General features: G+C 42.8%; 1 protein-coding gene across 1 annotated transcript in view; it reads left to right on the top strand.

The window, feature by feature from the left end:
* Positions 1–1474: 1474 nt before the first annotated feature.
* LOC141749546 (ICOS ligand-like) overlaps positions 1475–27599 on the top strand; it is a 36338-nt gene continuing 10213 nt past the window's right edge. Inside the window, exons 1-3 of the mRNA XM_074603217.1 lie at positions 1475–2653; positions 26329–26412; positions 26826–26878. Of these exons, the coding sequence (XP_074459318.1) occupies positions 26405–26412; positions 26826–26878 (61 nt within the window). The 5' untranslated portion in view covers positions 1475–2653; positions 26329–26404. The remainder of the gene's footprint in view (positions 2654–26328; positions 26413–26825; positions 26879–27599) is intronic.

The raw sequence follows: 27599 nt of genomic DNA, 5'->3' as shown, positions 1-27599 counted from the left end.
CTTGGAAAAAAAAAAAAATCAAACACAATTCCAAACCAAAAAAAAAACCAACCACACACCCTGTACATAATGGTGTGGTTTATCCTGGTGAGCAATCATCACAGATCGGCATGATTTCTTTGCCTTTATCACCACAAATCAAATTAAGAGCTCTATGGCCATGCCTTGCAGACACACAACCTTCACTTCAGACCATTAGAAGACACGTGTCTATTACTACTGCATTTTTTGTACACAGAGCAGTTTTGGAAGAATGCATTAGTAATCCAGATCCTCCTCCTGCAAGATAGGAGGACAGCAATAAGGTGAGAAAAGGACGGAAAAGACGACAAACAGGATACCTGTGCACAAAGATGGAGTACAGCAGCCTTTCCATTCCCATGATTTTTTTGCTAGATGGTACTTAATCACCATGCTAGTGCTCTTCAAAGACCAAACACAAGAAAAACGCAGAGTATTTAGTGACAAAGGACTTTAAAAAGATATGTACTGAAAAAAAGGCTATTCAAATCACTGGACACACTGAGGAATTGCCTCAGCTGATTGCTTGAATTTAGGCTGGGCTACGTGATGTCTTGACGACCTGTTCCAAGCACGTGAAGAAGGAATTAGCATATGAAGTATTAAGGATACACCTTCAAATTTCTGAACTTGGTTATGGATTGATTTTCTTTTACTTGGCGTTGGACATAGCATCTGTGAGTCAAATTCCAACAGTTGCGTTAACTCGGACAATACACCTGCTTTAATTTAAGAGGAGCTCTCAGAGCAGTATTCTATCAAGAAAAGAGTTTTCAGAAGACCGTGGGGAAAAAACCCAATACATCTTTCTCATGACATTAGTGCAACCATAGATGGTTTTGGTACTTCATCAGGAGTTTTACTCTTGGAAGCCTTCCACTTTCGTGCTTCGGTGCCAGACAGAGAATCACTTCTACAAACTCAGAAATATTTTGCATCAGGCATTCAAAGCTTTGCAAAAGTGAAGTGCCTCAGGAAATACTCAGGATCACTGTCACAGGAGTGAACGAGTAATTCCATTACAGCATCGTTTGAATGATAAACTGTGTATTGCTGAAATACGGCCACGAAGCTGACTAATTTATCAACTGTTACTTCTCAAACCATTAAGAAGGGGTTTTTTTTGTTGTTGTTTTCTAGCATAATGAAAGATGATTTCCTAGAGTTTCTTCAGCTATTTAACTTCTGGCTTAATACTAAAAAATTGAGACTTACTCTAAAGTTTAAGCAATTTTTTTTTTTGTATACGAGTGTTACATATTGATATTTAAATTTATCCAGCGTGATTAAGTAGCTAGAGGAGGAGTTGAGATGAGTGACAACAGTGTTTGGAATACTAATTATTTTAAATCAATTGGTATGCCGTTTATGGCACGTTTATATAATGAAAAGTTCAACACTAACAGTGCATTATAGGTGTGTACACAAACACACTTCTTAAAATAAAGGGAGATGTCAGAAGGATTAAATTCAATGCAAGACACACGAACCAGAAACTGGTAGTTTAAAGACAAGAATTGAACAGAAGCCACCTAATATATTTTTCCACTTGTGATGTGCAAGTGCTGAATTGTGCAATTATGCAAATCTGTGCAACAAAACTTCAGTGAAGCAATGGCCATGCTAGCAAATGCCCATAGAAAGAAAACTTAAATTCCTTTATGAAGTGATATAGCAAGGCATGCCAGGCACCCACACCCAAGTAGACATTTCAGCAAGACGCAAGCAAGGAGAAAGAGAAAGGCTTCTACCACGGCTGTCTGAAAACATAAGGGGTAAAACGTTGTTCAGTACCTGTGCATCAAAAGCGGAGAGTCAGAGAAACAGCAGTGCTTGACTGCAGAGCAAACAAGAGACAGAGCTTTTTTGACAATGTAGAGTTTGGAAAGGTATGCTTAGAAACTGCAAGTGGTAGCTCCTGTGTTCAGGTGAATAGGATGCTAAATACATGAATGTCAGTTAAAACTAACTGTAAGAAGAGATATTTTTGGGTTGTGTGTGTGTTGGTTTTTTGTTTTGGTTTTTTTTTGTTTTTTTTTTTTTGTTTTGTTGTTTTTTGTTTGGGTTTTTTGTTTGTTTGTTTTTTGTTTTTTTTTTAATTATTGTCTTTTCCCAAAGGAAAGAACCAAGCAAAGTCTAAAGTGCCTGTTTGAGCTAACAGGCAAGAGTTGTTTCAGAAGTGTTACCAAATCCTTATTCTGAACATCTTCAAGTGGCACATTCATGCAAAAAAAAAAAAAAATGCTTCCTGACAGGGACATACGTTTTATTAGACAAAAAGTAGCTATTTCTCCTAGAAAGCACTGCAATACCAGAATGTTGCATTAAACTGCATAAGCAGCTAAAGCTTGGGAAAAGCTGAAAAGTGAAATATTGAATGTTCCTGAGCTTTTACTATTGGTAAAGCGGTAGCTAGCAAGTCCTTACGTCAGCTGAGCATGCTACAGTGAGTGCCGTCAATAATTCCTTTTCTAATTCCTCAGCTAGTCAAGAAACGTAGCCCTTGACATCCGAGTCATCGCTCCACATCCTGCCCTGCTTCAGCACTTCCTCATTCAAGGCAGAGGCTCCTCGCAGCAGCAGGTCTTGGATCTCAGCACATTCAGACAAGATACTGAGAGATTCCACATTGGTAAGTAAATGATTAAGGTTTCTGTCCTGTACTAGAAAGTGCTAAAACTACAGTATCTGGGCTACGGCTTTTTAGCTAAGGTCTTTTACAATTGCTTCAAATGATGCGGACATGGGAAAAAATGAAAAAGAAACAATCTTTGTTTTAGTTTGGTTTTGTTTGTTTTTTTTTTTCTTTGTCAGAAGTGGCAGTTTGCTGGAGAGGAAAAATACAGATTGAGGGGTTTTCCCAGTTAAAACGTTTCGGATCTGTAACTGCTGACTGGCAGCTGGGGTGCACTTAAACTGCAAAATGAGAAGTGAGGCTGAGGCTGCCATAAAACAAAAGGCAGCTTTCACCTGACACCCCGGAAGGCATCTCCAGCTAATTTACTCACCAAATACAGTTTTGCCTTTATTCCTGCTCTTTATCCTTTTGCTTTTCTTTAGTCATTAAACTGACACGCTGAGAGAAGTGACTGAACAGGGAGTTTCAGTTTAGTGAAGTTCAGAGAATGAACACTAGGCTGAAAATGAAGCCTCAGCTGAGTAAGAGAAAAGGCTCAGGCAAAACATTCAGCACACTCGTCACACCAAAACCGAAACCCTCCATAACTCAGCAGGTTCTGAATGGTCACTGTTTACAAACTGACAGGGTGTAACAGCAGCTAAAAGCCCCCATGAGAGGAAGGTAAGGAGTCCCATTATACTGAGCAGCGCGCGCACAATCACAAAGTCAGCGCTGCACAAAACTCAAGGTCTCAGTTTGCAGCTAGAGAAGGAATCAAGTGCAAGAGCGAAAAGATAATAAAGAGGGCAAGCAACCGCATAGGAGGATTTACCCAAGTTGTGAGTCACCGTGGTTTCTGTGACAAGTGTTTGCAGATTTTGAAAAAAAAAAAAAAGGATAACAAGATATTGTTGCACAAGCACATTTCAGACAAACTTGTTGCCTTCGAGTTTTAATGGCAGGTCTATATTAGATGAAGAAAAAAAGAAAAACACCACAGACAACAACAGATGTACATACCAGTCCATTTAAAACAATTTTTCCATTTTAAAATCTATTTTTATTCTTGATAACTTTTCCCTTCTTCAGGAGGAACAGTACCCACCAAGGTAATGCAGGAAGGGAGGACAGTAGAAGAGAGTCACCTTGGAAAAAGTACAAAGCAACTGATGTCACAAAGCCCAATTTCTCATACCTCTATGCAAACTTAGAATTCAGGCCCCTCAAGAGCCAGCTCATACCAGACAATTTTGCCTTTTGAAGACTAAATTGACAGAAGTATTTCACCAGTTGACTAAAACTGAATCCTGAGCAAGCAGTGAAACTACACAGCTATACATTTCAGTTCTCATGAAATCAAAAAGCTTGCTATTGTTTTAAGTTTAACTCAACAATACAAGTGTAAGCATCATACAGGTAGAGATCAGCACAGATTTTTCCTCATAGAGAAATTAAGTAGTTATTTCTAGAAAGGGAGAAGAGATGGTAGAAAGTTTTCATCTCCAAGCCCTCCTCTTGTAATGCACACCATTTACCAAGATGAGCACTACAAAAAAGAAGTCTCCAATTTGCAGTCTCCAGTTATGAAAGTCCTAAAATAAGATTGCATTGACTGTATACTACATCCAAGAGACTGATCTTTTGGTGCAAGTCACCACTTCTTGACGTTTTTTCTGCCAGAAAAGCCATTCAGGTGAGGGAGGCTGGAAGAACATTTTACACTTCAAAAGAAATATCCTGTATATTATTAAAAAAAAAAAAACAAAACAGAAAAAACAACTACACACAACAGTGCAGTGAACTCTTTAGGGGGGTGGTTGGCTTTTTCCTACCTTGTCATTGTAGGTAGCATCTACAGCTTACTGCTAGCACAAAATAGATGTGGACTTGTTGGAGGTGGTCCACAAAAATGGTCAGTGGGCTGGAACACCTCTCCTGTTAAGAAAGGCTGAGGTAGTTGGGGCTGTTCAGCCTGGAGAAGAGAAGGCTCCAGGGAGACCTTTTAGCAGCCTTCCAGTACTTAAAGGGGCTTTAAGAAAGATGAGGAACAACTTTTTAGTAGGGGCTGTGGTGACAGGACAAGGGACAATGGTTTTAAACTGAAAGAGGGTAGATTTAGATTGGACATAAGAAAGAAATTCTTTACTCTGAGGGTGGTGAGACAGTGGAACAGGTTGCCCAGAGAAGTTGTGGATGCCCCATCCCTGGAAGTGTTCAAGGTCAGGTTGGATGGGGCTTTAAGCAACGTGGTCTACTGGAAGGTGTCCCTGCCCATGGCAGGGGGGTTGGACTAGATGATCTTTAACATCCCTTCCAACTCATTTATGCTTTTATGGTTAGTATTTAAGAATCCTTTGAAAGAATTGAGCTGGTTTCTCTCTCTCTCACACCCCCAGCTACATTCCTTTTCTGAACTGTGTTACAGCCTTCCCTCCCACTCAGGGTGAGGAGTCTATAGAGCCAACCACTCCTGTGGAATCTGAGCATTCCTAAACATACACAGAAGGTGGCAGTCCAGTCCAGGTGGCAAGACATCACAGGAACATGTCAATAGCCAGAGCTTTGTTTCAACAGGTGAGAGAAAGGAGGAGAGGGAAAAAGCCTCTGAACAATGAGATACTTTTCTGCCGTAGTCCATTAAATACACGTACACACACTTATTCGGTGAAATATCTCATTGAACACTGACAATTTTCAGAGGCATGCAGGGATACGTTGCAGATGTACCTGCAGACAGATTTTTCAGAGCAGCCTAAGCCCTGGGGAGTTCCAGTCATTGATTTCAGTTCACATCTGCCTATGTGTCTTTAAAATGGCACCTCAGCACCTTCAGGCACATCTTAAGCGTACGGCAAGGCATGGTGCAGAGGTGCCTGTGCTAACAAGGTCTGGAAAAGTTCCACTGCCTCTGTGTGGTGTTGCACTGGCACGAATTCCCTGTGTTGATGGGGAGTTACTAGTTGCAGCTTCTCATCATGCTCACAGGGCTGTGCTGCTCTTGGCCCAGGAGAGGAGCTCAGATCAGGCTGCGTGGGCACCCTGGGCTGCTCAGCCCTGGCCCGAGGCATCCATACCACCTATGGTGGATAGGAGAGGCATAGCAGAACTCACACTGGCTCGGGTTTTTAACTGTGTTTATTGCTCAGGGGGTAGAAACGAGAGGTTGGTTTTGATGGTGGAGTTTTTGGTTTCGTTTATATATTTTTAAGTTTTCCTTTTCCTTCCTGCTCACCTAGAGCACTGAACAAATAAAACTATAGCCGTCTTCAGCATCACTAAAAGGAATCTCCATTTTATGCCAGTAGCAAATTCCAGATTTGGTTGTTCTCTCAGCTGCCTTTTCCTCTATTGTCCCTGTATTTTCTTTTTTCTAAACTCTGATTCCAACCACCAGACTTTTCTACCAGTCCATCCTATGCTAGTTGCTGAAGTCATCTGTAACAGAATAAAATAAATTGCTGGTACTAGGACAGTTTCTTCAAGGAGGTGCCCAATAAGACTGAAGGAAGAAAGTGCGTAGCCCTTAGTCATTATCTGTTGCAAGATGCCTGCTGAGTAAGGGAGAAGGGGTAAAGAAAGTTAAGAAACAAAAACCACAAATTAGAGAAATTATAATATATTCTAGAATATATACAAGTCCTTAAATGCAGAGGTCTCCATTTCCCTGCCAGCCCCCAGGAATGCAGACTGTTCAGAACAAGTCTGCCTCCCCAGCACATAAATACGTAGCTAGCCCAAGGACTCCAAGCTAGACAGTTTCCGGGCATGGAAGACTGACTTTGTGCATGTTAAACTATGTGACTTCTTACAAGGGATGTGACCACACTCTAAGTTCAGTTAAGATTTCCTAACATCCCAGAGCCATCTGTCTTAAAGCCGTACTTTTCTTTTTAATCATCCATCTGTGGGTTACCACTGTTTGGTTTTGTTTTTAAAGCAACCACAGGAAAAAAATTCCCTCAAGGCACAGCAGAAAAGCTCAACTCACCACAGCTTTTCTGGTTACAACATAGCAGCACCTTTGGCAATAGATACTGCTTTAGTTCAGGCACCATCTCAGAGCGTCCACCTCCTTGCAGGTGTGCGTGAGGGACACCCTTGAACCCATGTTGTCAGCCTCCTGCCTTGCTAAGCTTAGCGCATAAACTCCAGCAAGCGCTGCCTGTATATGATTTGCTTTACCACATCCTCTGGACCCTTTACTCTTAGCGTCAGTGAAGGTGACTCGATGATGCGCTTTCACAGACAGAGGCTCGCTCTGTTAGCGGATAGGACAACACCCAAGCAAGACTTCAAGAGCTGTAAAATGTCATTTGCACATATCTACAAAGGTGTCAAGAGCTAACACCAAAACCTACAACCGCAGGATCCATATAACAATTTGCCCCTGGAAAGCAGAATTATTCAACGCACACAGGCAGCCAGCCCACTACCGAGCAGCAGGCATTAAGGCAGCGTAACAGTAAGAGCACTCAGTATCATCCCAAAAGAGGGCACCTGCAGTGGCTGAAACCACAGGACTCTGTGTCATTTGCAAGGATTGGTTTCAAGTATTTTAGCTTTGGTTGCCGCAGTTTACCAAAGTTTCACTCCAAACTGACTTTTGTTCTATAAGAGAATGGTGGTGACTGGTGTAATTTAGCTTTTGCTTGGTGTAGTTCAAGAGTGCAACTATAATGAAGAGCGGGGATGATGAGAGAACTAGCAAATTATTCATCTAGAGAACACTAAATTGTAGAAATAATTTTAAAAATCAAACAACTAGTTTTACATGCAGGTATTTTCCTCTCACACCTCCTTGTGCCTACATTATTATGCAGTTTTCTGTATTATTTTATTTCACTTACAATTTCCTTGCAAGACTGCTGGAAAGACTAGGTGCAATGTGATTAAGGAGACTGCCATTTGCTTAATTTTTTTTCCCCTTCAGTTTATTCATGAAGTTAGTTAGTTATAGAGTCCAAATGTATTTCTCAACTAAGTGCATTTGAAGTATAGTCTCTTCACCTCTGGCTTCCCAGATGTCATTTCCTAACATCCAAGTTTCCTCATGTTCTACATTGCCACGTGCTTAATTTCTGAACCAGAACTTTGTTTTTGTAAAAGCAAACTTGCTTTCAGCTTCTTTCTCAGTAGCCTTGCCAGAGCAAGGTCAGCTGTCACCCGCAGTTAGAGAGCCATCTGAGCTAGAGCCAAGCAGATCCCTGCCATCATTTCTGAAGAGATTATTATTTTATTTTGACATCAGCAAAGAGAATAGCATCCAGAACTCCCTACATTTCCCTTGCTGAGGCAGCCCAGCTTAAAACTTGGTTGTTCTTTTTAGAAGAGTAGGTTTACGCAGCCTATGAGGAGTTGCTGCATTTTGCCTTCTGCAACATTGCATTTGTGCAAAGCCACTATTGTGTACATCTGCAGACTCAGCATGTTTCAGCTACCCGGCTTTGGAGGAGATGGCATTATCTTTTTCTTCCCTCTTATAGGAAAAAAAACAACCAGCGCAAACAACACTGAACTGCATCCAAAACACTTATTTTGCAGTTACTGTCTCTTGCAGTTACCATGAACTCTTATTTCCCGGAAGGTGACAATTTCCTCTTACCCAAATGCACGGCGCTACCCAGAGAAGGGCATAGCTCGCAAATAGTTATGACGAAGGAAATCTGCCCAATAGCCACATTCTTCCCTTCCACTCACCAGAAATACGCATTTAGGACTTCCAGAAGAGGTGGGGAGGGAGAAGATGCCCAGGAGCATTTGTGAAATCCAAGAGGCAGATGACAACAGGGAGTGTCACCACTTTTCCAGCTCTACCACATATCCAGCAAGGGCCGTTCCACGGTCAAGTCACTCCCGTGCACTCCTCACTCAGTCACCCATAGCAATGCTTCTGTCTACTCAGGCTGCAAGCTAAGTTTTCCTTGCAGCTGGCAGAATTGCAGCTAGTTAGCAGTGCTGCAGAGTTTGGCACAGGCTGACCCCACTCTGACCACTGCCTACACCAACTCCTGCCCTGCCACACACTGCCCATCTGTTAGCAAAATGCACAGCGGTGGCTTAAAAGCTGACTCAGACATATGCACATCCTGCAGCAACTGCATTGGAGTAATACTTCCAAGAGATTTTTTGAAAGCAGAGTGTGATACTATAGGAATTTGAGGCCCCTTCATGTTAGGATCTATAGAGTACAAGCTATTAGATCTTCTGTCATCTCCTATAGCAAAATTTATATTCTTTTACAGAATTATTTTTTTGTTTGAGATGAGGAAGGAATCTTTCCTGACAAGAAAGATTGCAACAATATGCAGTTGAGAGGATGGGACTGAAAAGTCCCTGGGGTACCCACGTTGTGCTGCACCTCTTGTATTTTCCAAGTCCTCTGCTTGGAGAGAGGGAAGAAGAAAAAAATTAAAAAATTTTGAGGCTAAAAGGTTTCCCTGGAAAGATCTCCTCTGCCAGACAGGCTAGGAAATAGCCAAGCTAGAGAGTCAGGGGCCAGCATTTCATCTGTGACTAAAACTCATACAAGTCCCTATAATATATCACTCATTTCAGTACCTCCTCCCTCATTTCTTCATTCCTCACAGAGAAATGAAGCAGAAGAGTGTGTTCATTTATACTAGAGCGCCGTCATCCACCCAATAAGTATACTCGGGGGAAACCCAACTTGATAAACAACTCTTGGGTCCACAGTTAAGGTCCATTAAGGCCAAAGAGAGAAGCAGCACCTTGCTGAGCACGGGGTCCTATTATGGCACCAGGATGTGGCTACACTACAGTCTAGATGAAGCCTTAATAGCCTCAAATCAAAATACCTAATTAAAGAACTAGCAGGGTTGTATGGGAAGTCTGGCTGGGGGATCTTTGAATTTCCTCATGGGAAACTTCTGTCCTCAAAGATTATCTATCCTCCACACAATGAGTTTCACCCTTTGAGTACCTCACTACAGCTGCAAGTTTCATGGTGGTCATGGTATGAAGCCTTCTGCATATTGCTTTCACAGATGCAGCTGAACACCTTGATTCAGATGTAAAGTGACATGCACAATCTGATATATGTCAGGGCAACTCTGCTGACTTGACACGGTTGGCAGTATGTCCCTACCTCACCCCAACTACAGATCTATTCCATGCTTCAGAGTAAGGTAGAGAAAGATCTAAGTTAGGATAGCCTTTATTAAAATGCAGTTTTGTTGTCTTGGGTCCCATTTTCCCTTACTTTTCTTCTGTGTTGAGAGAGGAATAAACAAGTTTCTACCCAGGAATAGTCCTTGTGTCATCTCCAAGGGGTGTAAAAATGCTATTTCAGCTCCAATCCTCCTTGCATTTGCAGCCCATGGTACCAGAGATTTTTTGGTGGAGCAGCTGTAAGAAATAAGGCACAGCTGAGGTAACACAAGTCACGGCTAAGATCACCATCAGCTCACTGCCAGCAAGGTGCAGATCAGAAACACCCTGTGGCTTACCCTGCTTAGGCCAGGGCAAGTATTTCATCTCTGGTGGCCCCAATGCCTGGGGAAGGGGGTGGTGGCGAGGCTGCAAAGCTAATCCTCAGACATTTTGCCTACCCTGAACATCTGCTTAGAAATAGGGTTGCTTCAGTCCCGAAAACCTCCGTGTTCCACTTCAGAGCTGCTCTAAGGAGTTCGCTGTCCCTCTCCAGCAGCCACCTCAACTTCATCTCCCAAATGACTGTTTACAGCGTGAATGAAGGATTATGAAAGACCAACATGTAGCACTCCTAGGACTGTTTATTTAGATGACTGAAGTAAGAGTGCTGCAGTCAGCTCTGAGGTCCTCAAAGTCTGAGGCCTTGTAAGATACATAACTAATGAGGCTCTTCAAATCCCTTCTGGTAAGTAGGACAGGGATATAAGGGCTTTGAACTGCAGGCATGAGATCAGCATGTTAACATCTAGAGAAGATTTCCATGAGTGGTCAGAGGAAGTGGTTCAAAACTAGGCCACTTAAAGTTTACATACTTTGAGTGCTTTCTATGAAGGATTTCTCCCTTGTGTTCAGCTCAGAAGCTTCTGCTTTGCTTAACAGTTATCAGTTAGAGCACAGTACAAATCACACTTAATAATTGCTAGTTAAGTCTCCACAAACATGTCAGCAAGGGGAGGAAAAAAAAAAAGCTTGTTCCATTACGCATTCTCACAATCAGACATTTGTGTCTACAAAAAGGGCAGCCATAATGTTTAATGCCATTTAATAGTGATTTAAAGATCCAAACAAAATATTCTGTTTGCCTGCATTATAACGAGTCCTCAAGATGGTTGGCAGCTGCCAGTAAACTAAATACAATGCCACATTGAATCAATCGGCACTTTGTACTTTCCCGTCTGAGGATATCACATCCCTTCCCCTGTAAGGGTTAGGTATGCAGTAGGTTGCACAGCAAGTCCCGTTAAGCACTCTTCTCCCTGCTTCCCCAACTGAAATTACAAGATGCAGTTTGGTTAAGCAGTAGGTAATCTCCACATTCCCATCATCTAAGACCAATCAACTTAAGTTCCCGGTGAATGTATCAGCTTTTTTACTAATAAGCAAATACAAATAGGAGAAGGAGTCCTGTCTTTCTAAATCTAAGTTTCTGTATAGTTTTGACTCCAAGCTTAGTCATTTTTGAGGCCCCAAGTCTTGTCATACATTACCACAAATACTCAGAACTCAGGCTTTGGCCACCTCCAAAAGATGGGGTTTTCATGACATGTTAGCGGCAAGAGAGGATGTGGATTCAGGCAGCCCAGCTGTAGGAAGCCAGGGTGGCTCAGGAAGCACATCTCTTCCCAGCAGCAATAGGAAGACTCGCTGAGTTGCTACGTCTATCAAGACTAAAAGGAAGGGGTATATTACAGTGACAAAAATCCTCCTGGTTACAGCTTTATTAGACATCTCCCTAGAAGTGTCTACTTCCCTAGAATGTGATGGCAAAGCAGAAAGTCAATTGTTTACTTTAGCAGGAACAGCTGTGCATTTGATAACATTGTGTTTTAGGAGAGTTTGACTGTATCAGAAAAGCACTCATAAGTACTTTGAGACATGCGAGACTGGACAGCCCTTCAATCCTAACAAAATATCCACAGCATACTACAAGGTGCCGGAGAACCTATCCAGATAACGGTGCTACCTCTATACTCTGTGCACAGATAATACTCTTTTAAAGTATTTGGCCTATGATTTTAAGTGGATCTTCTGCAAGAACTGAATAAAGGAAAGTAGTCTTTTTTTTTTAAAAAAAAAAAAGCGCGTAAGAATTTTTAGTTAAAGAAACCCAAAGACAAACAATGATCTCTCACACAAAGAAACACTTACAATCCTTTCAGCTGGTATTTTACATGTCTTGCTCTAACTTATGGAAAGCAGGACTATTCACTGATGTTTACAGTTCTTAGAATGTGTATCATATGACCAGAAAGATAAGATCTCGTCTACGATTTGGGTAAGAGATCACTTTCACCTTAAGAAATCACTCAAGCAGAGACTATCAGAAGAACTGAAGAGTAAACAGTTTTAAAGAATTATCGCAACTAGGATGCTCAACATTTATGCCATGGTTCTAGGATACGTGGACAGAGAAACATTTGAGAAGACTGGCCCTGCAACTACATAGTCATAACCATCTGCTCAGTTATGGGTGGTCTCCCAAGTTATAGCAGTTCTCTGACATTCTTGGAGAAGATATCCAAGGATGCAGAGTTGTGAGGTGATATTATCACAGATTTCCACTCACACACATCTTGATTTTTGATGTTGCTGGAACAATACAGTGCATCTTTCTGCCCTTTATACTCCAAGGTACATCATGTGCCCAACTAGCAGTTATCTTCTGTGCACCACGCACACTTAATAGCATTTCCTAGATCAGTGGCACAGACCTAAACACTGTAATGCTCCAACCCAAGTATTTCTGGATTTCCAAAGAACAGTTATTATCTAGTTGATGCAAAGGCTCATCACTTGTGCACAACTCTAGCCAAGAGCTTGAAGGGTGCTAAACAGATGTGCCACTGCCCTCTGCTACCGTGCAGAAGAGCTTGTATCTTTGTTATGGCACTGTAGAGACTAAACCAGCTCCTCCGGCTACCTAGAGCTGCTAGATCACAACTAGTTGAGCTGCAGCCCACTCAGCCCTTGCAGAAGGAGCTGCTGGGCCTGCATCATCCTCGGGAAAAAATCCCTGATGTGATATGCCATCAGAAGGTATTTCACAGGGTGATAGTCAATGGAAGGGGAAGAGCAGGCATTAAAGGGAGATAAGTGCATGTGGTGGGAGCAGGGAGATGTCACATTAACAGGTGCTTCAGCTAGAACACTGTCGAGAATTTTCAACAGCACTAGTGAAGCTAAGTGTAGCTTTTTTGGAAAGGAGAGGGCTCAGCCACCCCTGCCACTAGAGAGCAAAGGGGAAGAGGAAGGGATGGGAAGGGGTAAAGAAAGATTGTGGTGACGGTGTCTCCATCTTCTACCAGCCTCTCCCCAAACAGCAGCTGCTGATCCTTCCACCTTGGTGGCTGCTGCTTCCTCAGACTCAAACTGCTCCTTGCAGACTGGTGCCCTTGGCAGCTGCCTCCTGTGCCTGAAGGAGGCTGCTATTTGCAGAACCGGGGGCTCAGTGGACTAGAATCCTACAAGATTTCAGATGATGTTGCTTTAGATCAGTTTATCAATTGCAAAGATGTTGGACTGTACCTATCATTCCCGAGAGGCTGATAATCTTATCCGTTCACAAAGCTTACCTCCTTAGTGGGGAAAGGTGAGGCCCAGAGACCAAACTGTAGATCAGTGCAACGCACTGCTGCATTTGCAAGCCTTATTTGGGATGTGCATTTCGCACCCTCAACTTCCAGTCTGGGGCTAGTTGAAAACATACTGTAAAACTAAGTTTAGGTAAACTTTCACAGGGGCTTTCCTATATTGAAAGTGCAGAACCGCAGAGAGGTCAGACTGATCTTTCACAGCATGAAAGCTTGTGGTTTTGCACAAGCTGCTCCTCTTTCTTTTCAAGTCATTACTTACCAACACGCTTAGAACGGCATAAACATGAAAGCTCCGTTCAGAATCTCTGACACTGAGAAAGGTTAAGGTCGGTGGACTGTTAACTACAGAAAAGAGATAACAGCAGCTACGCATGCACTGCTTTCCCGGTGTAGGTGTAGCCTGCCTACCTAGCCAGCAAGTTGCCTTTATAGCAGGGTTGCACAAAGTTGATCCAGAGACTCCTCACCAAGGTACTTTGTTTGGACCTTCACCACAGCCCTCAAGAGGACCCTGTTGTCCACTACCAAGTGACCATCAGATGCTATTACAACACAAGACATCTGGGGAGCGTTTATAAACTTGACACCCTCTAGTTGCTTTTATACATTAATTCTCCAGCTTACTCTCAGCTATGTCCTACTTTCAAGTGACAAGCGTTATGCTCTCTGGTATTAAACGTAGTAATTGGTGAAAGGGTTACACAGCTGCAATTGAAGTAAGCTCCCTTTGAGGAAGTGAGACAGTTTGCTATCAGAGTGCCATTATCACTGAACTATATCACCTTAGAAAAACAAACTAAAGACCGCTTGAAAACCAGCAACTTTTAGGACTTATATCCCCCCACATAGTTCTTGGGAGCTATAATCACTTTGTGTATTGGGTTGTCATCTTTATTTATTAGTGTCGAAGACTGGCTTATCTTTTCTGCTCTCTCACAATCCAGAAAGAACAGTATCAGCCAGCTGTATGAAGACGCAATTAACAGTTCACAACCTGGTTTCTTGAGAAAAGTAAGGCTTATGTGATCAAGCCAAGTACCTGCCTAATTCCTGCCTTTTCTCCCTAACGTTTCTTGTAATCCTTTGCCAAGTATTTCAAAAATAAGCAAGAAAAAAAAGAAACAACCCAGAAGAGATTGTTCGCACTGTTCTAAGGCAAGAGAAAAGACAAAACCAAGATAGCCCTGTAAAGTCAGCTCTTGTGAGAGTCCAGAGAATTTATGTTAGAGAGCAAAAGCATTAACAGCAGAAGACAACATCAGAGAATCCATTCCAGAATTCATTTGCCTGTTCCATGCACTTTTGCACAGTTTTCTTCCAGCAATTATGGAACACCAGTTGGTCTTCCCTTGACACAGACATTCTACTAGGGAATACAACCACCAACACAAAGCATTTCCAACTTGACTGCTGGTAACTCTCTGCTGTTTGGGCATCCTTTGTAACATCACCCATATTGCTGTTATAGTAACATCAGTTGGGACTTTCTAATCTCTCTGTCCTAGTTACCTCTTTCCTTGTGTTTAAGACAAACATGAGAGTTACACTCCACAGCTCTTGCCTAAATAAGAAGAAAATAAATAAATATACCCCAAACAGACCTGAGAGTCATCTTCCAGTTCAGCCAAGTACAGCTCTCACCTAAAAATCATTCACAAGAAACTCTTGACATCCTACAGTCTCCAACAGGAAAGTCAAGACACTGAACCACTACAGAAAAAAGAAAACACACACGCACGCACACACCCCCCCCACACGCACAGTTAACGATAATGAAACAACTCACAGCAAGTTCCCCACATACAACTAAAGGAGAGAGCAGGCAACATGTGAAAATTAATTGTACACATAGAGCCATAGGAAGAATAGCATACTGTTGTCAGAAAAGGGTAAAGTGGAGGATGCCACCTCTTTCTTGTGCCACGGTTCTGAATAGAAAAACATCTATAGGAAGCAAACACATCTGGTCTTTCAGAGTGCTTTGAGGGAGAGGAGTTCCTTTCTTTGCTCCCAAACCCCAACCTTGCTACTTTGAAAAGAAACCAGTACCTCCCTGTGTGGTCATGATTACAGATGGGGGTAAAAAATGCAATGTTACTGCACTGCTAACAGAAAAAGCGCTTTTGCTGGTGGGACAAGAATGAGACGAGATCTAATCATGCTTACGCTACTTGAGATGGGTGCTTCAGATTGTAAAATGATTTGGCTGAACTTGATCTGAACCGAGCGTTAACCACAAAATCTGAAAGCTTTAAGAAGACTGAGAAACATTCCAGAGTAGAGGGCCTGCAGGAAGTGCTATGATCCCCACTCTTCTTTTCCTACTTACACAAACTGATTGTTCAAGATATTTCCTTTAGACAACAAATACACCCATCTCAGCTATCAAGCCAATAGTCTACAGTCCTGCAACACCTGGGCAAAAATAACTTAGGCATCTCAACACAACTCTATGTTGTAAATTGTATGTACATCCCATTAACTCTGTATGACTGTTCTCCACGTGGAACAATTATTTACAGCTTAGCAAAAAAAGCATTAAGTGCTTACAGGCACTTTTAGGGCCCCCTATTTAGGACCCTATTGTGCCTATCTCTGATGGACAAAAGTTAATTGGACATTGTCTCATGCTTGTAACACAGTCTTACAACTAGAAACTTTCTGCTCTGATACTAGAGCAGTTAGGTTTTCTTAAAAGACTGTGTAGGCTTCAGTTTTGTAACTACTTTCAAAAAGCAGGGGCTGGGAAGGCCATTCCATTGGGAGGAAGGGGGCAGGTTTAAGCCTTCAATATTTGGTAACTGTCAGCCTTATTTTTGTCACTGGTTCAAGAGTCCTTGAACCACCAGGACTTAATCTTTTTACTAGTACAAAGTATTCCGTGAGTACTTTGTACTTTTCATTGGGTAACTATGGAGAAGGCAAAGATGGGCTCCTGGAGAAGAGAACAACTCTTCTTTTTTTTTAGTCATTTACATTCACTGCACATATCTGGTTTTCCTTGCGTAAGAAAAGGTGCCACCAGAACATGCAGGAATATCAGAGATACTTTGTCAGGACACAGCTGGTACTGGTTACATGCTGCAGATTACACTGAGGGAAAGTTGTGCTATAAACAGTTCCTCCCACCTCAAAAAGTTCTCACAAACTGCAGCTGCAGGTCTGTTTGCAACAATTAAGAGAAAACAAACCACAAATAAAACCCAGACACATTCGCTTTTGCTTCAACAGGGCAATGCTCCTAGAGAGACCAGCTCAGGCAGCGACTAGCTCCTTTTGCTTCAGTAGCTCTGACGTCAGCGAGTTAATGAATAGCGGTGTTTGGCTCCAGGATTTGTTCCAGGACTATAAAGACTTTATTATGAACAGTTGTTTATAAACATGTTCAGACTACATTTTGTAGGTTAGTAGAAAAATCCAGGATGTGATTCAGGTGGTTCCTCTCGCTCAGAGGAGCTGTTGCCATAGAGTTTGTGTTCTAGGTGTCCAAACCCTCAGCAAGCTGCCTGGCACAGGGCTCGGTCAGTTCAGTCTCAAGTTAACATCATTCTCTGGGGAAGAGCCAAGACAAGTTACACCGACTTTGGTTAATTTCAGTTTCTTTTTCTCCTCTCACCTGAGGAGAATCCTGAGCTTCCATTTTCAGATTTCAGATTCACTTTTCAGACTCACTTTTCCCAGTGTTTTGAAGTCCAATGCAGCAACTACAACAGCATTGGCTACTAGTTAGCCTTATTTACCTGTGAGGCTCACCACTTTGTTGATGAATAATTAACACCTTCCTAGAGGACAATAATAAATATTTTCTGAACTTCATCCGGCTTGCTTTCTTTTCTCACCTGTCAGGAAATACGGATCCAAGTGATTATAGGGTTGCAAGACAGGGAGGAAATGTATTGTCTAGTACAGGTCTGACTGATAGAGAAAAAATAAACTGCTGTTGTATCTTAGTGGAATTGTGTATACGTATCATCCACAACATCATCTTGTCTTGGAGAAAGGTGGTTTCTACAATATGCAAGTTAAAAACAGCTAAGAGGAGAGAGGACTCACAATCCAGGAAAGCAACTGGTAGTCCTTGAGCCTGTTGCTGGCAACATTTGCCAGCAAAAATAAGCATCTGCAGGCCAGGATTTTCCCTGCTCTCACAGTATCAAGATGGAAAGTAATTTTGGAAAATGGAAATTCTCTGGCATTAGTGTGTTATACTTCCTCCTAGACAAGGCACTGAACAAAAGTAATAAAGACATTTTATTGACTATCCCACCAGCTCAAAGTACTTTCTTGAGCCTGAAATAGTTTCCCTTCTGCTTCCTAGGAAAGTCCCCCAGAATTTCCCTTTCTCCCTCTCCCGTGTGACCAAGCTTTATCCACTACACAAATTTGAAAGTTCAAAAGGGAGGGAGTTTTCCTCTTTCTTTCTTTGGATTGATGACATTTATCGAGGGGGTTTTATAATCCTTGCTTGGTGTGAAAGATAACTGCTGACTGAAGACAAAAAAACACTTTTAAAATGGATATTATATTGAGCAAGACAGCTAAAGCCATCACCACAAACATCCATGAAATTATTATGCTAAACACTGACAGTTTGTCAGTTTAAAAAAAAAGTTTTTTTTCATTGAAGCTTTATAATCTAAATAGCTCAATACTGCTCATACTTTGTGTTCATCAACTCAATTATTGTCAAGTTATATCCTCCCTAAGTTTTACGGCCCTTCAGCTGCACTCTGCCAAGACACTGTACAGACGGAACAAAGGTAAGAGGAAATCACATCCCGAGCTTTTAGAGATTTATCAGCTGTAAGCAGCTAAAGAAATCAAAGACTGCTGAGATAACCTAGGTGCAAAGAGCCGAGGTCAGACCACGTGCCTGCTTCAGCATGTGCCAGACAGCAGGCCCTAGCTGAGGCACAGGCAAACTCTCACTTAAATCACCGAGGGCCCTGCTGAGCCAGAGGGCTGGTGCCTGGATGGAGATGGGCAGCACAAGGCAGCTGCTGCTCCTGTGATGCCCCTCCACCTGTAGGAGGCGGCGGCACCCCATGTCACCCACCTTTTTGCCAACCACTAGCCCTGCTCTGCCCTTTCCATGATTTCTAGCAATACCCTCTTTTACCTGCCTTCCCAAGAAGCCCAAACCAGCTCTGTACATGTACCAGGGAGTCCTTGTCCCTCTGCAATGGCTTAGTAACAAAGGAAGAGTTCAAATAATCATGAAATTTCCAACACAGACGGCAAGTTGAGGTGCTTAGCCCATTCAATGATGGATCTGCAAATTCTGCAGAAATTTAATCTAGGCGGAGATATTTCAGCATAGGGATATTTATACAAGTTAACAGATTTAACAGCATTCATTCATCCAGTCCTTCAATGAGAAAGAATTATTTCACACAGGGAACCTCTAATCCAGATTGCACAAAACCCTTTAAAGTAAATCGTAACTACAGTGGGAGGGAAAGGCCACAAGACAGGCATAGAAGACCATGGAGAAACACCTGTCAACCACACTCATAATATGCAAGAACTTCTCATGTATTTCAATCCGTTTTGGTTCTTCTTGCGTGTATCTGGTTTATGAGTTTAGGTACTTGGGAGGACCAGAGGAATGGCAGCAAGATAACTTTATTCCACCCGTCTTCTCTCCCATGCCAGAACAGACTACAAAAGTTTCTCCTCAGCTTATGGCCAGCAAGAACTTGAAACCTCACACACTCACAGGCAGTAAGAGGACTGACTAAACTTTTTAGAGGTTATGGCACTAAGTAGGCACCCGCTGAGAGCCACCTTCATAGAAGTTGAGCTCTCAACTCTAAAGTACTAGTAACCTAAACTGGATCACCTCTCTCCAAAACCAAGTTTCATTTTCACAACTAGTTTCAGATCATCCACTTCAGAAAAATTAGTATTGGTCAGCGCCATCGTTTAAGCCCAGCCGGCAGCTAGAACCATGCAGCTGCTCACTTACTCCCCCAAGTTTGGATGGAGGGGAGAATCAGAAGAGCAAAAGTGATAAAAAAAACTCATGGGTTGAGATACAGACAGTTCAATAGATAGAGCAAAAGCCACGCATGCAAGCAAAGCAAAACAAGGAATTCATTCACTGCTTTCCATCGGCAGGCAGGTGTCCAGCCATTTCCAGGCAAGCAGGGCTTCATCATGCGTAATGGTTACTTGGGAAGACAAATGCCATCGCTCCAGATGTCGCTCACCTTTATATACCAAGCATGACGTCATATAGCATGGAATATCCCTTCAGTCAGTTGGGGTCAGCTGTCCCAGATGTGTCCTCTCCCAGCTTCTTGTGCAACCCCTGCCTACTCACTGGTGGGGCGATATAAGGAGCAGAAAAGTCCTTGACTGCCTAGCAACAACTAAACAAAGCAGCGCACTATCAAGTATTTCTCATACCAAATCCAAAACAGCACTATATCAGCTGCTAGTAAAAAAGTTAACTCTCTCCCAGCTGAAGCCAAGATAGTCAGTGTTGTAGTAATACAACAAACATTTTTGCTGACATGAGTTAATGTCTTCAGGACACCTCGCATAAGTGAATCTAAGCATCAGCTTCACTGTTTGGTTGTTGAATAGAGTGTTCCAGAATCAGCTAATGCTACTGATTTAAGAGTCGGGTTGAGCACACGCCAGAGGAAAAACCCCAGTGAAGAATGAAAAACTAAAGTCCTTATTTCTATGTTACATTTACTCTACAATACCTCTATCTTCAGAGGTTAAGCAGTAAAACAAGATGTCACCCAGAGAGTACTAGAACCAAGATATTCAGACATGAACTGCCTCTGAAGTCAGGGAAAAAAAAAAAAGCCACAACCACAATATTGATTCATCTGAAGGAACCTTGCCTCTTTCTGCATTGTCACTTGTGATGTATTTCTTCAAGGCTACGCACCTGCCTTTTTCATGTAACTGCAATCTCAAAGAACAGCTCTTTATTCTCGAGAAGAATTTATTCATCAAAATATAAAAAATGTTTTCTTGGAATTGGTAGCTAGAGAGCAGCGGAAACTCTCAGAAGAGCAAAAAGGAATTGAGAAAAAGAGGAAGTTTTGGGGGAGCTGTCGGAATAACATTACAAAAAGGAACAATGATTTTTCTGGTTTCTCTTCAAAAGTTTCATAAAAGGGCATGAGACCACCACATACCACTAGTCACAGGGAGTAAGCCTCACCCAGTAAGCACAAGGCCGGGCAGAGGGTGGGATACACCCTATGCTCCTTAGGCTGGGCTTCCTCAGCTTCCACCCAGACAGCGTCAAATCTGCAGCACTCAAACCCTGGAGGACTTATGACACACAAGACAGGGACAGGTGGGGCTGGGAACACTTGCTAGGGATTTAGACAGCAGAAATCACTCCCTAAATCAAGAGTCTTTCTCAAGAAAAGAAAACAAATGAGAGGCATTGTCCTGCCATTCTACACAGCAGCAGCATTCTCTTGAAAACACGACCACTAAACTAGAACAAAAGTTATGTCCACTACTGAAAATTACAGACAGTTGCCACACAGAACTGTCTAACACAGACCCCACAGGCAGCAATGACACAACGTCCCTCTGGACAGACATCCTTCTAGTCCTTGGATTGACATTTACCCAAGGGAATCAAGGAGATGACAGATATGAAATTCCTCAGAAATGACAGCTGGAAATATAGATGGCATGGATCTTGATCACCTGAGAATTTGATCAGGCCAAACATAACATGAAACCACCCACAAGACCACAGCATCATTTGATCAGTGTTGAATTCCGCTCGCTTGTGTACCAAGAGCGTGCTTCCTTCTGAAACTTGAAATGAAACATGCCACATTTAGCATCAGTCCCCTGAGCCACTCAAACCCTTCCCATTTTGCAAAGCCACAAACAACTTCAGTTTAGTCTGAGAGCTGTTAGAAAGGTTATTCTGAAATTATGAATAGAGTCCAATTTCCTGAGCATTCCAGTTTATTAAGTGCACTAGCTTGTACACGCTCCCTTTTTAGACAGACACATCCAGAGTTTTGCTGGTTTCCTCCAAACCTTTGGGAAGGTGTTTGTGTACCTGAATCCCGGAAACTCTAATCAGATATAAGTCATAATTTCTGTTCCCCCCCCATGTTTTATTTCTATATGCGTGGATAAATTCCTCCTTGTCAAAACTATTTATTCAAAGCCAGGGGAAGGTGTGTAAGTTCCTGTAGCAGTACTCTGTATGGGGTACAGCTTTCCACTGGGAACAAGTCGTGCACCATCCCTCATTCATTTTTTTTATCCCCAAGGAGGAGTAACTTTTCAGATTAGATATGTATTTGGTAACAGTTTTTCAGTCCCCAGAGCCTGACTTCGGCCCACGATAAGCCTTAAACAGGCAACAGGAAATTCCAGCAGCATGGGGAAACATAACCAAGCCCAAAGCCAGCACTCCACCCACCACACGCCACCTCCGCAGCATAGGTGGTGTGACGGTGGGAAGAGAGGGGGGAGCACAGACAGAGCACGTAACACGCCAATGCACAGCAGATAAGAACAAGTTCAGGGAGCGTTAAATAGCTGTAAACTATGCTAAAACAAACAAACATAAAAGCCAGACCAGACACCCTCACAAGTGCGTGAAGTTTGCTTCAGCGCACCTGAAGTTAAGGATCTCAATCCAAGACTTGGCTGCGACCACAGCACATTTTGCATCCTGAAGCTCCAGACATTCCCCAGGGAGGCAAAGGGCACTTCTTCCTGCTGCCCTGAGCCGAGAGGGTGAATCGCACAACAGCTAGCTACAGAAACACTACCTGCTACCGCTCACAAATCCCCAGAAGACTGCTGTCAAATTAGGGTAATTTATTTCAAAAAGCTAAAACCCTAAGAGAGAAAGCCACTATCATTTTTTTTGGATACATGCCAGCACGTCCCTCACTGAGATCTCTTAATACCTTTCCTTGAACTAATTATAGGACAGGTCTCTAAGTGATGCCTCATTTTGTTTATAGGCTGCTTTCAGATAAGATCAGAAGTAATGACACAGTTTCGGTACAGACTGTTGCATCATAAGAACTTTCTCTGAGAAGCCAGACCGACATTTCCACTTGCAAGCTCACTCATTAACTTTCTATTAGCTTTTACCTAGAGGCAAAAGGACTGCGTGTTTACATGAGTGAAGAGCATTTAAAGATATGACAGAAAGTTGCCTTGATGTGGATAAGAAATAGTTAGGCAACATTTCTCCGCCCATGGTGCTCTCAGAATTTCACAAAACTGGACAGAAAGGTCCCCCCGTCCTCCTACAAGCAGCGGTAACAGTAAGCTAGCATAAATCTGTTCTCAAAAGCCAAAGGCATACAAGGGAGGGAAAAAACAAACAAACAAAAACACCCCAACACTTGAAGAAATTATTGGCGACTAAACTACAAAGCTTTGCCAGGTGCATAACAAGCAGTTTCCTTCTTGGCAGCGGCCTTCATTCATCTGCTAGACAATCCTTTCAGGATGACTGGTGTCTTCTCCAGCTGGTGTCTGTTCCAACTTGTATCACCATTCATTTAGTGCCCAGCTGCATTACCTGCATTACTCAGCCAGTACTGGAGGTTGGCAAATGAAGCAGAAGAGCTGGCAAGCAAATCAATCCCTTCAATATAACATCCAAACAGTCATGTCCACTTAGTTCACAATGTCTTTTAGATCAGTTTCACTCTTGGTGGGCACCACACAGAGGTACCTCCTTATGTCAAAAGGGTTCCAGCTCAGCATCTCCCTCCCTGCCCAGCACCCTACTTCAACTCCTAGTCCCATAACAGCCTCTCAGGATCCTTCTCTAGATTTTCAGTTCTCAGGTACTTTCTGGTCTAGATCCCAAACTGATCATTTTTTGCAGTGAAAGTATACAGGTGCACCATGGCTACAAGCCATTGCTGGACTGATCACTCAAACCAGCTCTTTTTTTGGTACCATAACCTGGCTGCTCAGCCACCAGAACTGCTGCCCACTATATGATCCCAGGTGAGTCACACTCCAATTGCGCCATTGCCGATGATGAAATAGCTGCCTGCAGAATTCAGAGCAAAAACTTAAGGCAACATAAAAAAAAGAGACATCTGCACACAACATGGTCCTCTGGCTCACACACAGCACCTCTACCCAAAACATTTTCCCCTCCTGCCATCCCAGCTGTCCTGACCGGCAGAGCTGTTCAAGGAAGAAAGTCCTTAATATACTACACCAAGACTATTTCCAGGGGTTAACTCATAGAAAGTACCATTTTCTTAACTTATTTTAAAGGAAGCATTTGAGTGCTCCAAGAGCATAAAGCCTTCAATAGTAGCATTTAGACCCTTTCTCACCCCCATTCCTCCTGTATTGGAAAGGGACAGCTTGAATCAATTTACTATGGGACAAAGTCCTGCCATTCTACAGGCCCTGGGAACATTTGGTTACTTGCCTACTTAATTAATTCCATTTTATTGCAGGCTGAGCTAACGCACTCAGCAAATGGCCTTGCACACGTGACGCAAAAGTTGGGTGACAGAGACATTGCCAAGAAGTTCAGAGTTTTGGAATTTAATCATATGCTTTAATCACGCTACATGCCTTTGTTATTTCAGGTAGGTTAGTGCGTTAAAGAGTTATGAATTAGTATTTTAATTTTTCCAAGAAGTGACTCTTCATTGCAAAGCCTGACTCAGTTAATTGTTTTATCCTCTGAAAACCAAGTCCTAAATAATTCCTTTGTCAGATTAAAGTGATTAGTACATTGAACAATTTTTAAATTTGAAAAAATTGTTAGTTTCCTAAACTTGCATTTTATTTAAACCAGCACTTAAAAATAAGACACACACACAAAAAAGAAAGATGTCAAGCATCAAGTACGAAGTAAATATTTTAAATGCCAATCCGTGTGGCGACTGAAACATCTCACACCTGCTGAACTGCACAGACATGGACAGATCTCCCCTTTCACGTTCCAAGGACAATCCTTCTGTGTAAACATTCCTGTTCCAAGCAAAGTCAGTTCAATCCAGCAAGAAACATTATTTAAACTAAACAGCACTAGATTAAGCTAAAATTAAGGGTCAAGTGCTCCAGCGAGACCAGTCTGAAGTACTCCTGTGGTTAGATACTGCTTCCTAAAACAAGACCTGCCTTGTTCTTTCTTTACATGCAAGCTTAAACTTCAACAGGGAAGTAACAAAAGCACGTGGATGGCCAGAGAGCTCAACATTCACATGCAATTCAGATGCAATTTTGTATTTCAGGTCTGATCTCACTTCCCCCCCAGTCCAAGACTTTTGTACAGGCGTTTGTGAGAACCAGAAACTCCACAGGGACTCTGTGGGAGTAAACCAGCCAAAGCCAGAGACACAAACAATCTGTCTGGACCGGAACAACCACCTTCGTGCAGCTCTTGAGTCAGAATCGTAACTGTTAGAAAAATGACTGACTCTACAGAAGAATGACATCACTTCTTGGAGCTCTGACTTCTGGGTCATTCTTGTCTGCTGCTATTGCACATTTACTCAGACCTGTTAGCGGGCCACAGCTACCAGGTTTTGAGTTCTCTCTGCATAAGGAGACATAAGGACACCCTTTACCTATGGAGAGAGCGGGCATGGCTACAGCACCACTACAGAGTATGGCTGCAGAGCACCAGCTGCTAGGCCACCCTCCTTCTGCCTGGCAGCAGATCTCGCTGCTGCCTATCAGCAAGCTGGTGGACAGCCCTGATCCCTCCAGATCCACCTTGTTCTTGTCCCAGTGCCAGGCCAAAGCACAGGATTTCTCCCAATAATTTTGCAGAGCAGCCTTATGTGGAGTGGAACAAATGTACAAAGCAGAGAGGGAGGATAAACACTGTGGGGCACCACAGAGAACTAGTCAGGTAGATAAGAGTGGCCATCAGGGTCTCATTTTCATTTACAAAAGGCAGGCAGGAAATGCACACATACGGAATAAGCTCACTTTGCATAAATGTATAACCTTGCTTGAAACAATAACCATTACAATGGGGAGGGGAGGCAGCCACAGGAGAAGTTCATCAGAAACACGCAGGACACACTGCTTTTAATGTCAAAGAAGCCAAAGATGGCAGATGGCTTGCACTGAGTATCAGGAAGAGGCTGGTAAACGAAGCATAACCTGGGCTCCGCCACGAGGAGAGAGGCAGAAACACAGAAATCCAGCTCTCGGGCCTCGCTCGCCCCAGGAAGCACCATTACACCAGGAGAAATGGGCAGGAGAATGACACCAGCACCTTCCCCGGACAGAGCTGCCTCAGCGGGAGGAGAAAAGCACCTTGGCTAAACCACTACTTCCACCATCAGTATTATCTCTGGAGCACAGCGGGGAGGAACGATCTACTCAGATATTTGTACCCTAAGCTACAAGATTCTACGAGGACAGGGAGAGGAAGCCCAAAACCCACATTCTTCCCACCTCCCCCAGGAAAGTACCTGATTTAACAGCCTCCTCAAAAAAGGTCTTTTAAGCAGCATTTTCCTTATAGGCTTATTAGCCGTGTCTGTATTTTATTGGTAGTTATGCACCACGACATGCAGTTTGGGTGGTATTTGGTAGTCTGAGGGATGGTGTCTACACCTCTTGATAAATGCAATAACCTTTAGGTTTCACTACCTTCTTTGATCTCAGGCTGGCTATAGAACAAGAATCCCCTCAGTGGGTTGAAAGCTCAGGGCTAGTCAGTGCACGGCTTGTGACTCACATCCAGCCTACACAAGAAAATAAATATGCTCTGTGTATTGCCAGAGTGTAAATACACACTGTTGTATACCTCTCTATTATACATACACAGAGTGTATATAATAATACACACAGAGTGAAAGAAAACAGATTGAACCACAGCAAACCAAGTATTAGTAAATAACCTATCCCCTTAATGCTTGTGGCAACAAAAATTAAGAGCCTTTCACTCCTTTGCTCTTGCAGAGACAGAAGTAGCAGGTGGAGCAGCCGGTGAAGCTCACGACAGGGAAGGATTCCTAAGGGTCAGGAAAGCACAAAAATGAAATGGTAAGCAATGCTTTTCTAGTGCTGCAAAGCAGCTGAAGTTTGGGAGCAGAGGGAATTTTATGTCATTACCAATATAAAATTATCTCAAGAGAAAGCTATGACTATGTATATGCAATTAACTTTGTCCACACGAGAAGGCAAGCGGGAAGTATGTGGCTGGTGTTTGCAACTGAAGCTCCATCCCACTACAGCCACTGTGAAAGCTCTGATCTACAGGCAGGGGATATGATCCACGACAAGACTAGACACCAAAACAAGACAGGGTTGCTCACCCATCCCGCTTGCTATCCAAATTCTCTTCACAGAAGAGGGAGTTGTGAAAGAGGACATTGTATACACCGGAGAAAAGGTCTTTGATCTCTGCTCTAGCATTCTAACAAAGCATTCAGCATTTCTCTCTCTCACTTTATTAGGGAGACTGCTCTCTGGATGGTTGCCTGCTTACTGTTTGCATCTCTACCCAGAGGTAAATATACTATAATACACATCTAGGAACACGTGGAAGTATTTATATGTGAATACACAAACTGCAAAGTGAGAACCCTGGAAGAAAACAAGATAAATACATGCTTTGCTTTGAATGTATTTCATCACAGTCCAAGGTTTGCAAGTACAGGTAATAACCTTCAGATAAACCTCTATATCTGAAAAAAATTGTTTCAAGGTTAAGGTGTTTCAGGCCCACAAATATGTACCTAAAAAAGTTTATCCTGACCACATCCTTAAAAATACCGCAGCATTTCCATAGTGTTAAGGATGACTTCCAATCTCATCCTTTACAACCCCTAACTGCCTTGCATCTGTTTTTGTACTTAAACTCTTTAAGTTGCTGGGCTCGCTATAGGCATAGCCAGGTAAGTGAAAGGACTGGGGCCCAGCAGCAGTCTCTCTCCGTGAATCTTTGCACGTGCTCCACGAGGTTCCAGCAGAGTTGGGTTTCTGACATAATATAGATTGGATATGATCTTCCCTATGAAAGAGATACACCAGTATGTGCTGGTGAGGGAGTTTTCCACAAGCTGAAGGGGCAACTCCCTGTAATTCCCTTATCTGAGGCTTCAATTCTGCAATATTCAGACCTCTGTCTGTGGTCAAGGCTGTTCTCTTTGCCCAGACGTGGTGGTGGTTCAGGAGGTTACACTTCATCTGGTATTAGTCTCTCTCTCTTTTCTGGAAGCACAACTGGC

The sequence above is a fragment of the Larus michahellis genome, chromosome 1, assembly GCF_964199755.1.
Source record: "Larus michahellis chromosome 1, bLarMic1.1, whole genome shotgun sequence".
Taxonomy (NCBI): domain Eukaryota; kingdom Metazoa; phylum Chordata; class Aves; order Charadriiformes; family Laridae; genus Larus; species Larus michahellis.
This window is presented reverse-complemented; position numbering and strand designations above follow the sequence as displayed.